General features: G+C 41.3%; 1 protein-coding gene across 1 annotated transcript; it reads right to left on the reverse strand.

Annotated features, from left to right (window-relative positions):
• Positions 1-11,553: 11,553 nt before the first annotated feature.
• On the reverse strand, positions 11,554-14,306 carry cdca7a (cell division cycle associated 7a). Its single transcript, XM_072397035.1, has 10 exons — positions 14,212-14,306; positions 13,507-13,650; positions 13,297-13,419; positions 13,017-13,211; positions 12,828-12,908; positions 12,532-12,723; positions 12,320-12,448; positions 12,074-12,223; positions 11,854-11,990; positions 11,554-11,753 (listed from the first exon to the last, which is right to left on the reverse strand). The coding sequence occupies exons 1-10, from the start codon at positions 14,230-14,232 to the stop codon at positions 11,717-11,719; spliced, it is 1,209 nt and encodes a 402-aa protein (XP_072253136.1). The 5' UTR covers positions 14,233-14,306; the 3' UTR covers positions 11,554-11,716.
• Positions 14,307-14,782: the final 476 nt, after the last annotated feature.

Genomic DNA, 14,782 nt, shown 5'->3' on the forward strand with positions numbered 1-14,782 from the left:
ATGTGGGACATTTAGTTTGAGCCAAAAATGCTATATAATATGAATAATAATGTTGTCATAAGTGTGTCATCACAGGAAATATGAAACATATGAAAATGTTACCTCATAAATTTATGTCTACACATGGCGTCCACTTTCATTTGGTCCGCCATATTGAATGACTATGTTTCTACAATAGCCCAGAAGAGACAAATCAAACACTGGCTCTAAAGAGGCTCTTTCTGCATTTGTAGCAGCCAACAATGATTATTTAACATCCTTGATCAGGGAACATTAGGATGGACTTATTCAGTTTATTTCATGCTTTAAAAAATCCTGATAATTTGTATACATTCAAGAACAAAAATCTGAACATTGGATGGCGCGAGGTACAGAATTCTTGTTTCCTTCTGCTGACACAAGGAGATTTTTTGAAGAGGGATTTAGAATTTCTCTGTTTTTTTACTCCATATTTCCGAACTGTCAGCAACCACAAAAACAAGAGATTTTAGCCATGCTTTTCACAATAAAACTTTCTATAAATCAAGCGATGAATGAAATGTGAAAACTTACTTCTAACTGGAATAAAATGTCTGATGTGTAGATTTCTGACCCGGTACAAGAAAAAAAATAATTAAAAAACCTCATGAATATCATCATGAAATGAACACATTTTCTAATATTTTGTGATGAAATATATAAATGAGACATCTTTTCAAAGTTAGATTTTGAACGTGCATTGAACCATTTTAACGCAGTTTGATGAATATTACACTTAAATGTGCATTTTGGATGTTTATTTTCCACAAATCTGAAAAAACACACAATGCCGTGATGCAGAAAAGCCCAGAATTTAAAAATAGTATAAACAATGCTTTTATCTTCATGTCTTGCCTTAATTTACTCATTTTTTGAACATCTGTGCTTTCTTTCACAAGTGCCTCTTGGAATACAGAATTTGAATTTATGAGTCTAACAACACTACTTTCACTTACACTTTGACTTAAATGTGAGTTTCCCACTCTAACTATTGCCTTTATATGATACTAACATTTATGTGGCCTTAATATCAAGAGTTAATGTTATTTCAAATGACATAAAACGCAGCTATAAACATGTTTGTGACAGCTGCATCATACTAAGTCTGAGCCTGGATGGACCAGAAGCTATGTGCAAATGACAGAGTTGAGTCAGTAACAAGCAGCTTGACTGGTGGACCTTGGGGTATTAACATCATGTGATGTGTGAAATTCAGACAGTGGCTCTCTCCCCTGAGGGCAGCGAGATCAGATCCCCGGACGATACTCATTAGTCAACGTGTTCCTCACCTCCTTCGTCACATTTATCACCACAACACAGAAAACTTACTTGCACAAGCACATTATAAGCTCATTAATAACCTGGTATGACATTCATCTTGTAGAAGGGAAATTAATTCCCTTGCTCCTGTGCACTTGTTCATTTTAACGTCAGTTGTCAAAGAGCTTTTTCTTTGTTTTGCTCAGCAGTGTTTGTGGTATCCATTCAGTCATAGTTATCAAGGTAATGGAACAAATCCCATTCGGCATTGTTACTTTGTTTGATTACTTTTGGAGAATTTCTTCAAAGGTTAAAACAAACATGACTTAGTGGGATAAAAAGACAGAAAGTTATTTTTTAAATGTGAACTTGCCTCTGAGAAAGTTCAATCAGAATATGTAAAACACTCGTATTTGAATACCAAGATGCCTCCTAATAAAAAGGACCAATATGAGATTAGAAAAAGAACAAGGTGATTAAGAGCGACTGTGGTGGACATTTATAGAGCAGGACTGTGCGTAATGAATAAAGATTCATGCTTTAGTCCCAAATTTAAATTTTTGCACAAAATGTGCCCGATGTAGGCAGCTTTTAATCACCTCACTGACAGGAGTAACTGCTTTCATTTAACCTTGACTGAAGATCGTGAATTCTAAAGCGTTTAATTGGATACATCATTTAACAGAATGAACAGAGCAAATTTTCACCAATTCAAAGGCTCAGATTGACAGACAGTGGCAGTAAGACCCACCACAATTAAAGCTGATCTGTATTCACTGGCCCTGTCACCCATCGCCATTAGTGATGTGACTGTTTGATCATCTCTGCAGAGAAACTTTGCTGAACTTCACCTTGTTTTGAAAGGACTAGACATCGAATTGAAAGACGAGGGTTGAGGAGGGGATGAGGTTTCTGGAGGATAGCAAACCACACACTCACACACACACACACACACACACACACACCTACCCTCCTTTGGGACCAAAGCCCCCACCGATGCACCTCTGGTCCTGAAAATGGACGTGACAGGACAAAAGAAAACAGTAAAAGTCTCACACCATTATGTTTATTATCTCCATCAGTGGCTTAATTGAAATGTTTCGAAATCAGAAAATAACAATGCCATCTTTTTCAGACGTTAGAAGTAATGGCTTTGTCTCATCGCTCTCTGCAGACAATTGCCCCAGTGATGTGAAAAACTGTGTCAAGTGGTACACAGTGAAATGTGCGGCAGACACTTAATTGTTTTCCTGCCTTTGACTTTAGAGAGAACAAATTCAATCTGTGTGCCAGACATCTCCTCTGTGACTAAGCCTAACCAGCCAAGGCATGTTTGGTTAAGCAACAAGCCTCAGGGTTAAATTTCAGATTTTGCAATTACAGTTTTTTCTTTTTTTTTTAATCCAAAAAAATATGTTGTGTTATTTAAATGAACATAGCTTTGGGAGGTTTCTGTTAACGTGATCCAATATAGGGACTCTCAAAGTGAGGTCTGAGGACCCCTAAGGGTCCTTTAGCGAGCCCTGAGGGGGGGGGGTTCTGCAGAAAAATGAGTCATAGATTAATTTCATTCTCTTTTTAACTCAATATGCCACAGACAAAGAATAGATTGTTTCTTTTTTTTTGGGTCATCAACAATATCGGAAGGCTTAAAGTTATGTCAACTCCAGAGTAATTTAACAACAGCGTGTGCACACTATGTAAGACGAGATGCGTCTTCATCTCGAGATGAAGACGTGCCTGATCTGCATAAGATCAGGCACAGCAGCTAAAAACTCTCCTCAGACCCAACACTTCAGTCTGTCCTCATGGGAAAAACAGTCTCAAAGATTTTGCAACTGGTGACAGACACTGACGTGTTGCAGCTGTAGTTGATCAACACTCACTTTTCTTTTTTTTTTTATAGAAGAAAGGCATGTTAAAGGAAATGCAGATTAGGGAGGCTAAATCAAATCCACTCAACTGTTGTTCATTCTTCCCAGCCACAATACAAACCATGTGTGCTGCTTTTAAGTGGTGAGAATAATCTTAAGATTACAGAGTGGTCTCTGGTGCTAATTGTCTAAAAGCTGTTTTTCTTTTGCTCCCATTAATCCTCCCTTCAAGAGCTCGCCCAGAATGTTTTTACTGGATTTGGTCAAACTGTTAGCTTTGGAAATATTATCTGATGGCTGATTTAATGAGGGAATCTTCTGTTCGACGTGAGCGGAGCAAACAGATCTCACACATGTTGTTTGGGTGAGGGCTGTCGTAACAGATTTGAAATGTGAAGAAGTTCGGACCGCCTCAGACGAGAGGCACTGAGCGCCCGCTTGCTGATGTGTGTCATTCTCATGCATCAAGCTTCTTACATCGAGACTGTAGAGTTGTTCATGCACTCTGGACTTGTTGTCCTCTCACAACTTCATAGCCTCCATAGAAGAAGCCGGGAGGTATTCAAACACATACAGCTGTCATACTTGAAAGGAAGCAACTCAGTGTTCTTGCTTTAGCTGCAGAGTCATGTGTGCAAGGTTTTACCCTGGAGTTTTTGTCTTTGCTCACCGTAAAGCTTTAAGACATGCACGTTTAAGCTGTATGTTTTGCGGCAGTCAGTACACAGCTTGCACAGATGTGAATAATGAACAAGGACAGCGTAGGAGACATCTTGTGTTGAGATTTCTGTGGAAAAATAATTTCACACGCAAACCATTTAAAAAACAAAAACAAAGGATTATTCTTATGTTTTAAAATCTTAGCTGCCCCAGCTGTAGCTCACGGCCACAAACTGTTTCTCATCTAAAGCTCAGAAACTTTTCTCAGGACTTCTATGGCCATTGTGGATTTCCACTGGAACTCTTCTAAATATTTCAAGAATAGGTCAGTCGCAGAAGAAAAGAAGAAGAAAAAAAAAGAAGGGTGGAGGTGTTGAGTTGGGCGGGGGTTACAAAAGCAGACAGACACCATCCATTTATCCCTCTTTGCCTCCCGACACCCTCCCTCTGCTCGCCCTGCGATCTAGCAGAGGCCGTCACTTGTGTGGAGTTAATGGTGACGCAGGGCAGAGCAGCATGCATAGGTGCTTTTATGACTGATTGATATTGTTGGGTTTAAGGCTATAATATTAAACAAATGGACCATTCTAAAGGGCCCACAGGGGATTCTGAAAGTCCTTGCTGTGAGACAAAAAGTGACTGCCCAAGCACCCCACAGCCACAAAAGTGAGTAAACGCACTGCAGGAAAATAGAAAATAGGTTGTGCGATTATCAATTTGAATGGACCGCCTCGTCATCAGTTTATATCTTTTCTAGAACTACAAGAACCAAGACCTAAGCTGACTCTTGCCTCGGGTTTTACAACCTTTACTCTTTATGAACACGCTCTTTATAAGTTTAAAAGAAGTGACCTCACACATGAATACAGATCAAAGGCTATGTATATTTCATGTCTTGGTGATTTGTTTTGACAGCGTTACTTAGTGTGTCCAGTCCACTGAAAGTCACTCTGGGCTTATGTCCATTTGCCCATAGCCTGGATTCATGGCCTCTGTTGAAGGCTCTGAAGGAGAGAGTTAATGAAGCAAAAATTAATGAAGCACGTGAGCACCACCATCTCAAGGCTGTAAGCTCCTCCATGCCCCATTTATAATGTATGATCTCAATAAAATCAATCCAATGTACCAGTTCTTTCTTAGAGTAAGAATAGATTTACAGATTACAGCCCTCAGTGCCCCTCCAGTGATAATCAGCCCCACGGCCACACCACTCAGTGGTGCTGCTGGACCCCTTTACAAATGCTTCATGTGAAGTTTCACAACACTGTGGACAGACGCTGTCGTTCTGTCCAGCCACTTAATATTCAGCCCTGATGATGCTTTTACCAAAACGTTTCTGCCACTCATAATCAGACCCTTGCAGTTTTTCTGCTGCACATTATTTTATTTGATTGAATTATACATGATATATGTTCTCACTTTCTTCTCTGCTCCCAAAGACTTGTTGAAAGTTGAGGCAAGTCAAAATGAACCAAGTTACCTGTATTAGAGCTCCCCCTTCAGGTGACCAGGAGAACTATTTATTTGGAGAGAGAACTGTTTCACGAGACAAACAGCAGCAGCGTTTCATGGCAGTTTTATACATATTTTAACAGAAGTGTTGATTGACCATTAGTTTATATTTCATAACTTTGTTCAGTCTTTTTAACAATTACTGAACTGATTTTGGGGGAAACTTTAAAGAAAGGACTGTGTGTGATTAACATGAAATGAAAATACCTAAATTGTTTGGTTGTTTGTGGAACTGTGCAGAGATTTTTTTCTTTTTTTTTGTTACCTGGAGGCCACTGCAGGCTCATTATACAGTGTTAGTTCTCTGTATGTGAAGTGTTCATGTCTATCATAAATGCTTTTGTCTTTCCAGGTTTGTCAGCTGCCCTGGATCTGAAGTTTTAAACTTTGTGATGCAGCCCTTTGAATTATTTTAGTTCATAGTTACAGTTTGGCGTATTTACAAAATGTGTGTCTCCCCACTTGAAAAGAAGCTGATGATGCTTTAGACAAACCCACTGAGGCTTTTGGACATGTGCACGAAAAACTGAATTGCCAAGTTCAGCCGCCGGATGTGCCTGCCCCTCCACCTCCCTGAACAATTCTGTATTTATAATGTCATCTTATCACGCTCCCCTTGAAGGCAGCAGCAAGTGCACTTATGCCTTCCTTTGTTAGGGTGAGTTGGCAATTTCCTGTAAGATGGAGCAACTGCAGGCAGCCCTTTTCTTTGATAATGTCCCTGACACCTGGACCAAACTGCTGTTTCCATCACTTTCCAGGCTGGAATAGGAGGAAAGGAATATGTCATAAGCCTCCTGCCACCCAGAGTCACTCACTATGCATTTAACAGCACTCTCCTCACTATACTTTACAGGATGTAGAGGTCAGAGCCAGTGGGGGATTCTTGTGTGGAAAGTGTTCTTGCTGAGCAGCATCAAAAATTGGAGCGGTCCATGTGGCTGGTCAGTTCATCGAAATATTTTGTCTCATTTTACCATCAGAAATATTTATCCGAGCATCATGGTGTATTCGCAGCAATAATGTAGCTTTTCATGGTATACTATGGTGAGCAGTGTTGCAGCATGTAAAGCTGGTTATTAAGCAGCAAGCCTGAAAGGGTGTTTATTACAGAGGCCTGACAGATTGATTCTAAATTATAATTAATCAGTTGATTTTGACCCACAGATTGTGATTGTGCCCTGTGAGTTTCATTTATTCAGCTTTTCTTTTGGCTCTACTACAATCACCGTAGATCTGCAGGACTCTCAAGCAAATTAACAGTCTTCACGCTACCCTGCAGTCATAATGAAAATATCAGTCAATCAAAACCCATATTATGCTGTGAAATCCTACCACACGTATCCAGATCCGCATACAAATATAATAAGAGCTCAGCCTGTTCCAGCTTTATGTATGGCCATATATCAACTGGAATAATATTTAAAAGCCTCGCTGCAGAGATTTTCTACCGTTCTGTGTGTTGACGAGCTATTGAATAGATTATTTGGATATTTAGATGCGTTAGAGAAATCCAGGCATCATTCCTGGAGGTGGGAGGGCAGGGCTTGCAGAGATGTGGGGCCCATCTGCTGCTCACTGTCTGCAGGTTCGGTGATGTACAGCTGCCGACTGGACGGCCGCAGTCAGGGCTGCATGTTGCTGCTCACTGTGCCATGGTACTCAGGGCACTTCAACCCCCAGTCCCTCCTTACAGGTACCCCGCAGCCCGCCACCATGCGCTACTCATTTACTGCTACACTGGTTTTCATAATTAGCGCCGCAAGGCCTCATTAAATCTGCTCTAATGAATAAATATTGTATTTCATAGCCTGATTACCAGATCAGCTCAATGCTTGAGCGTTGTAAACAATTACTTCCCTAAATATTCATCACCCCAGAGTGGATGATCATTGGTATTTAATACAGGACTAGTATTTTCAAGTGCATCTTTATTATACCCAATAATAGTTTTGAAATGCTCCTTTTAGAGGGAAAAAGACAAGACGTTACCATTTAAGTTATATCTATATCTACGTGGCTTTAAAAATATGAGTATGTCTGAAAGACTGTTTATTATTAATTAATGAGTACTAGACTCTGAATTGATTAGAAATGACAAAGAACTACAAATGTATAAATTGGTGGAATTATTATGAGATTGTCATTTTACACATAGTCACTTTTAAGTAAATGACTTGAAATGGACCAGTCACTTTATTTTAGACATGAAGGAGACCCTTCTCAATTCAATTTGAAACCTTGAGGGAAAAAAATACTGATTTCAAAATGTCAGATACCACAGTTTACACCACCCTCATGTTTGTATCGCAAGGTATACACAGTTCTATGTAAGAGAAAGTACCCTCGTAAGTTTTTATGTATCAGGACAAAATTAAAAAGTCATCTGTTACACGTCCAACAAAACATGGCACTTCATGATTGAAGTGAGAACACTGAGGAATTTTGGACCACTTTTTTTTACAGGAGGTTCAGTTCACTGAGGTTTGCAGCATTTGTTTATGGACAGCTATTTAAGGTCCTGACACAGGTCTGGACAGGTTGCTACACCTTGATTTTTCTCTTTTTCCTAAATCTGTTGGCTGTAGACTGGTGTGATTGTCCTGTTTCATGACCCAATTTCAGCCAAGCTTTAGTTGTTGGACTGATGACCTCACACGTGACTCTAGAATACTTTAACATTCAGAGGAGTTCAAGTTTGACTCGATGGCTGCAATGTGTCCAAGTCCTGTGGCTGCTAAATCAACTCCAAATCATCACACTTCCACCACCGACAGTTATGAGATATTGGTGTTGATATGCTGTGTTTGGTTTTCACCACACAGACATCTACGAGGATTTTCTGTCCATAGGACATTGTTTCAGGCGTTGTGTGGGTTGTTTAGATGCAACTTTGGATCATTTAAGATGGAAGAAGAGGCTTTCTGCTGGCAAGCCCACCAAAAAAGCCAATACTTGAAGAACATGTGTGTAAACCTGCAACCATGCATTTATTCTTATCTAAGCCTAACCATGTGCTTTTTATCCCTTATATCCTTATTTAACGCCTAATCCTAATCAAACGCAACTGATAGCAAAATAGAAAAGTTGTTGGGCAATGTGGTATTATATGGAACTCACTCTTTGTTCTCTTTTGTGACAAATTGTGGTGTAACACCAGAGTCAACCCCTTCTACCTCCAATCACTTAGGGAAGCAACAAGCACTAGTAGTAGACACAAAACAAGACACACAAACAACAATAGTAAAAGAAAACTAATAATTCATATCATCACATCCTATTTTCAATGATCTGCTTGTATTGTGCAGTTGAGGCTAATGTCAGGTATCTTTAGTTCTCTGCTGTCTTCTCGACAAACAGCAGGATGCAAAGCAGTGGGGATGTGGGCTGTAATGGTAATAATAATGTACAGATGGGCAAAGATGTAAGCAGTAAACAAACTGCTGAAAGGCTCAAAGTTGTCCTGCTACAAGACCACAAACCCTCTTTAACCTCCACACAGCACACATTTTCAGTGTCAGCAGCTATTCTCTGAACCCGAGACGAGCAGAGAGGAACGTTAATGTGTTAAAGTGTGAACAATGTAAATCCTTTCAAACATGTTGCATCCACCCCTATAATGGACCGTTTCATCGGTAAAGGTTGTGTTTAGTCTATTTGGTTTTCCAGGTAATGTGTTTATTCTAACCAGTTCTCTGACAGCTATTCACTAAAGCACTGTACTGCAGTAATATCTCAGGGCTGAACAACACATTTTAATGTTGCAGTGATAATTGTCTTGAGATTTGTGTGTATCGATATTATATCAATATATCTTAGCTCTGAAATGATACATCAAATTTATAGAAACATTAGTCTTTTATCACAGAAAATAAATAGCAACTATTGCCAGGTTCCCAGCTTCGCAGATCTGTTAATTGTCTATTTTTTGAGTATCTCTATGGGCATCTATCTAGGATTCTAATATTATAGAAGTTATGCTGTTAATGGACAAACAATTCCAATTTCTGAGGATTAGGGCACCGTGTAAAATGTGAATAAAAAGAATTAAATGATTTGCAAATCTCATAAACTAATATTTTCTTTGCAATTGACATTGAACATAAAAAGAGCACCCCATTGAGGCAGAGTCTCTCAGAACTTCAGCAATCTTAGTGTTTATCAGTGCTCAGTTCAAAAACCTGCATCTTTAATGGTTTGGATTAGTGCCTAGGGAAGTGGCAACTTGCACTTCTGGAAAAGCCCTATCAATGCAGATTTTAGATCAACATATGCTCCCGTCCAGGTAATGTGTTTTTCAGGGAAGGTCTTTCAGATTTCAGCAAGACCGTCCTCAGCCACATACTGCAGCTATCACAACAGCATGGCTTTGCAGTAGAAGAGTCCAGATGCTGGACTGACCTGCCTGCAGTCAGATCTTTTCATAGCTGAAAACATTTGGAGCATCATGAAACACGACAAATAAGACCCAGACTTGTTTAGCAGCTAAACCCCTCTATCAGGCAAGAATGAGACAATAATCCTCTCTCAAAGGCTGCACAATGGGTCGCATCAGTTCCCAGATGTTTGCAGGCGAGAGGACGGTACACAGTGGTAAATAGGACCCTGTTGTGGCCCTCAGATTTACAATTAGCTAATATTGTTCATAAAAGAAAGATCACACTTTCAACATGGTGTTTTCTATTTGTTATTGTGAATAAAACATTGCATGTTGTTCTTATTTGTTACACAGCCTCATGATTTATTTTTATTTTTTTAAGGAATTGGGGTTGTTGTTGCCAAATATTTCTAATATACAGTTTTAACATAACATTAAGATAGGGCAGTGTGCACATGCTTTTAAGGAGATCCGTTACGTGTGTATTTTGATTTGTGTTGCCGCTGTAAACGGTGATTATCTGACCCATTCAAGCTTGCGCAGGCAGCTGACTGACAACCTAAACGTCCTCACTGTGCAGCGGCTGTGACAGCCCTGTAGGATAATGTCGGCTTTGTTAAGCTTTACCTTCTGAAGGAATGCGAGCGGAACCTTAAAAGTGACTGTTCCTCACCGGCATTAAAAGAAAAGACAAACGTCCGGCGTTCACATCTTCAGCAACGCCGTCAGCCGGGATTTGTCCTCCATGCTCAAATAACAATAATTACAGCTGCCACTGTTTTGGAGAGAGCGATGGTTGAATCGAAGAAGGACGCTGACATGACTCGGCAGTGATTAACGCTTTAATGAAAACGTACAGCTCAACCAATGAGAACAAAGCAGATTCCCTTTAACAGAGTTGGTAAACGGTAAATGGTAAAAACAGACAGCAGTTAGCTGAATTCCACCTGCCAACGATTATGGCTTTTAAAACAGTTCCATAAAGATCATGTATTCCACAGCAGGTCAAATGAAGAACGCTGCAAAGATGAACAGCAAAAAGGTTAATTCTGTGTCATTTCATGTGGAGGATCACACTTGTGAACAGCAAACGCAGGCCATAACTCTACTGCCACTTCAGTGGCACCTTCAACCATTCCTACTTAACAGTGTTCGGCAGAAAATGAGCCAAAGAGACTGGAGCAGAGCGAGAATGTGCTTTAACAGGATAAAATGATTTACAGGTATGAGATTCCCATTAGAGTCTGCTAATTGTTTCCACACCATTAGTGACAGTTATCTAATGAAGGATATTTAACCAGGCGCTGTAGTATATCACAGTTCCTCTCGGTTTAGAGGAGGGAGGCAGTGGACCTCGGTCTATGCCCTTTCCACCTGCATACCCTCCCCCCTCGTGGCAGGCAGATCACTGGGCTATTTCTGCAGGACAGAACATGTACAACTTTTTTTTTTTTTTTTTTTTTTTTTTTTTAAAAACAAAAACTTGTAAAAACACAAGCATTAATTTGCAACTGACAAAAAAAAGGCACAAAATTGAGACACCTCCCCTCCAGAGGCTGATGCATTTTCCAAGAGGGCAATTTTAAAAAAACGATACATTTAGAACAATGTATAATGCAGGTGATCATATAAACAAGCCTAAAGCCTTTTTGCAGCAGGAGAGATCATTAGAGATACAAATGTATACAAACACGAGATATATGTACATCTTAATCATTTAAAAGATCAGATTGCAGAAGGTGGATTGGAACCATTTTACTCCACAACTGATTTGTCTAAATGCAATGTTTAAAGTCCTAAAAACAGGAAGTGGGACGAGGGAAGGGGGGGGGGGGGGGGGGGGGGGGCAGGCACACTGGCTGTGTGCCTCTTCAGTCAATGCTCAAAATAAAACTTCACAAACAGGAAGTATTGTGAGTTACAACGCTTTGAAAACTGACATTTGGACTCTGCGTGTAAAGATTTGTGAGAGCGTGTCAGTCAGGTCCAGAATCTCCAGCAGCTTCTCCACGTTTCACTTGCCGCTCTCTTCTTCCAGCTCTTTTTTCAGGCTGCAGAGAAGAAATAAATCCGTGTGAGAGAAAAACAAAGGAAAAAGAAACCCTCAAATAAACCTGTGAAATACTTCCCATTTTACCAATGTATCCTCACCTTTTCAGGTAAGCGTGCACATTATCGTAGCCGTGGTACTTAGCCAGATAGACCAGCACCCCTGTGGCGCAGCGGCCTTCTCGGGCACGGCAGAAGCTGCAGTTGCAGATCCCTCGGCACGGCGGGCACTGCCACTCCTGCCAGAACGAGAGAAGTCACACTCAACACGTGCTCCAGAAACTACTGTATTATTAACAATCGCGTCTGCTTATGATCCTACCGGATTCAGAAGAGCGTCTTGGACTTCTTCTCCGTAGCGGTTACGAAGACACGGCCCGCAGAACTGCCCCCTCACCCCCACACACTCTGGATTACGGCAGTTTGTTTTGGTGTCGGTCGTCTTCTGGCGGCACTGGTGACAAGTGGATCCCTGGGAACGCAGATTTGAAAAATGTTGCTTTTCAGTCAGTTTCACATTTAACCGTTTTTCTAATGTTTCCAGCAGCGGAGCGAATAAGGGACCCACGGTTGAGCTGTTGTAGACTTTCTCCCGCACGTTGTGGCAGATATTCTGCAGCTCTGCCTCCGTGATGTCCTCCACAGGCCGCACCACGTGGGCGATGGCCTTGGTGCCGTTGAAGGAACGACGACGGGGCTGTGCAGGGAATACAGTTTCTTAGAAACATATTCACAATCTCAGATATTTGGACATTTTGAGATAGCTATGATTCGACTTACAGGCTCGTCGACCTCCTCATAGTAGGGACTTTTGCGAACCAGGCTAAACTTATCCTCAGAGTCTTCCTCGGGAGGCGGGCTGGGGGGGCCGTCCACCAGTGAGCGGGACCGAGTGTGGGGTCGAGACAGCCGCTCAGGGTTTCTCCTGAAAGCTCTTGGGGTTGCCGCTGACTGCCGAGCCGCCTGTCGGGGCTGAAGAGCAAAGAGTAACGTGTGATTAATACAGAGAGGACAAAAAGCTCCGTGTGGTAAATATGTGAAATAATAGAGTGATTCGTTCAAACTGGTTACGATACCGTAGCTGACGCGGACGTCGCCATTCGTCTTCTTGGGAGGAGCCCGGGTACTTTGTTCAGCTCAGCCATGAGCTTTGCAAGCTAAAAACAAACAAGACAACAATGCATGACGAAAATGCCCACGGTACCATCCGGGTTCAGTTTACAGCGTCATAACATCAGTGTGAAACAAAGGGAACCAAACAGTACCATTTCTTTGTTCTCCTTAATATTCATGGCTCTCTTGTGCATAAAGTTGTCCTCCTCGTCGGAGTTCGGCACTTTAGGCTGAGGCAGCGGCTCTGATGCAGGCCTCTTCCTGTCCGTCTTCTTCGTGGGAAACGTCATGGCAACCTTCAAGATGTTCGACCTGCGGCCACGTCTCGGCGGCTCAGCGTCTACTTTCTGAAAGAATCAACGACTTGTGGTTAAAGAAAACACTTGTGTTCTATTACCTAGTCCTTAAACAAGTTACACTTGCATTTCTTACCATAGCTTCGATCTGACTGCTGATGACACTTTCCTCAAACCCGCCGCACGAGTCCTCTTCTGACGTGGCCTCAAGCACCTTCGCTTTCCCCGCGGTCCTCCTCGTCTGTCTTAAGCTGCTCCTCTGAAACAGACACAAGCCATTAGCTGCAAAGGTCAAGGCCATTTAGAAGGATATCAGCAATGGTCAAACTTGGCATTTTGTTGTTACCGTATTGGCAAAGCCTCCGTCTGAGCCAAAGCTGTCACAGCTGTCGTCAGAGGAAGAGGAGGATGAACTCTCCATGGGAACCAGGGGAACACTGCGGAAGCTCCTCAAACTCATCCTGGTGGATGGAGGCTGGGCTACCAGTTTCTGTAGGAGACAGCAGGGATGATCAGAGCCACCATAGAGTGATAACGGTTATTTTTGTTCATAATTAAACGAGGAGGACAGAGGATGATAAAATAAGCTATAGCTCTGATGATCACAAAATATTAATGTTTAAAGTTTAAAGTTCGAGCCCTTGATGATATTTTAACTTTACTTTCAAAAACACATACTCCATAAAAGTCTGGGCAAGTAGAATTAAATTTTATGTTCAAGGATTACCGACATGTCACAGCAGTAGTTTTATGGGACACACCTCTGAGCGCAAAGTTCAAACCAAACCAAATGTATGTTACTGCAAGTAGGAGCAGCTTAAATTTTAAGTATTCTTAATCATTTGGCAAATAAAAGACTTGTAGCAATAGTCAATGAGCCACGTATTTTGAAGTTTTAAAACTATACGCTGGATTTACTAGCAGGAAGGTTAGTGGCTTAGTTGACCTAACTTTGCAAGCAACATGGTTTTCTGAGAGGATAAGAAAACAATTCAATCCTTCACAAGTAACACGTTGTATTAATATTAAAATCCCACTCTGTTTTTCTTACCTTGGAGCGGGTTGATGGCATTTTTCCCTATGAAAACCGTCCCACACTCAGATTCACAGACACTCCGTGCAGCAACTCTGCAGCGAACAAAGCACGACCTGCTGCTGCACGCAGCCAGACTCCGTTCATTTCCCGCGCCCCCGGAAGGTCCCGAAAGCCACATAAGAAAGCTCTCCAACGGCTTAACAACGCCGGGGCCTTTTTGTTAGAAATGTTACCGGAAAGCAACATTTAAAACACATTATAAATATTTAATGGTGTTCTATATTTCTTTGAGTATGAGTTGTTTAAGACGAATCAGTTTATTAGACCTTTGTACTATGTGTCTTCCATGTACTGTACCGTGGCGCGAACATTTCATTGGTCAATTTGCATACAAGGCGGGTAAAATGTTGACTTCATTCCAAACTGCACGCCTTCCTTTAAGGTAATTCACATGTCACAGCCATGAGGAGACACCAAGGAAAAAAAATATGACACTTTTTTCTTACCTGTGAGTAAATCACACTTCATTTTGGGGTATGAATATCCTTGTAACATATCCTTGTAAACATCGGGATGTGAACATGAT

Source organism: Leuresthes tenuis, unplaced genomic scaffold (genome assembly GCF_036924035.1).
Source record: "Leuresthes tenuis unplaced genomic scaffold, fLeuTen1.0.hap1 SCAF_12, whole genome shotgun sequence".
Lineage (NCBI taxonomy): Eukaryota > Metazoa > Chordata > Actinopteri > Atheriniformes > Atherinopsidae > Leuresthes > Leuresthes tenuis.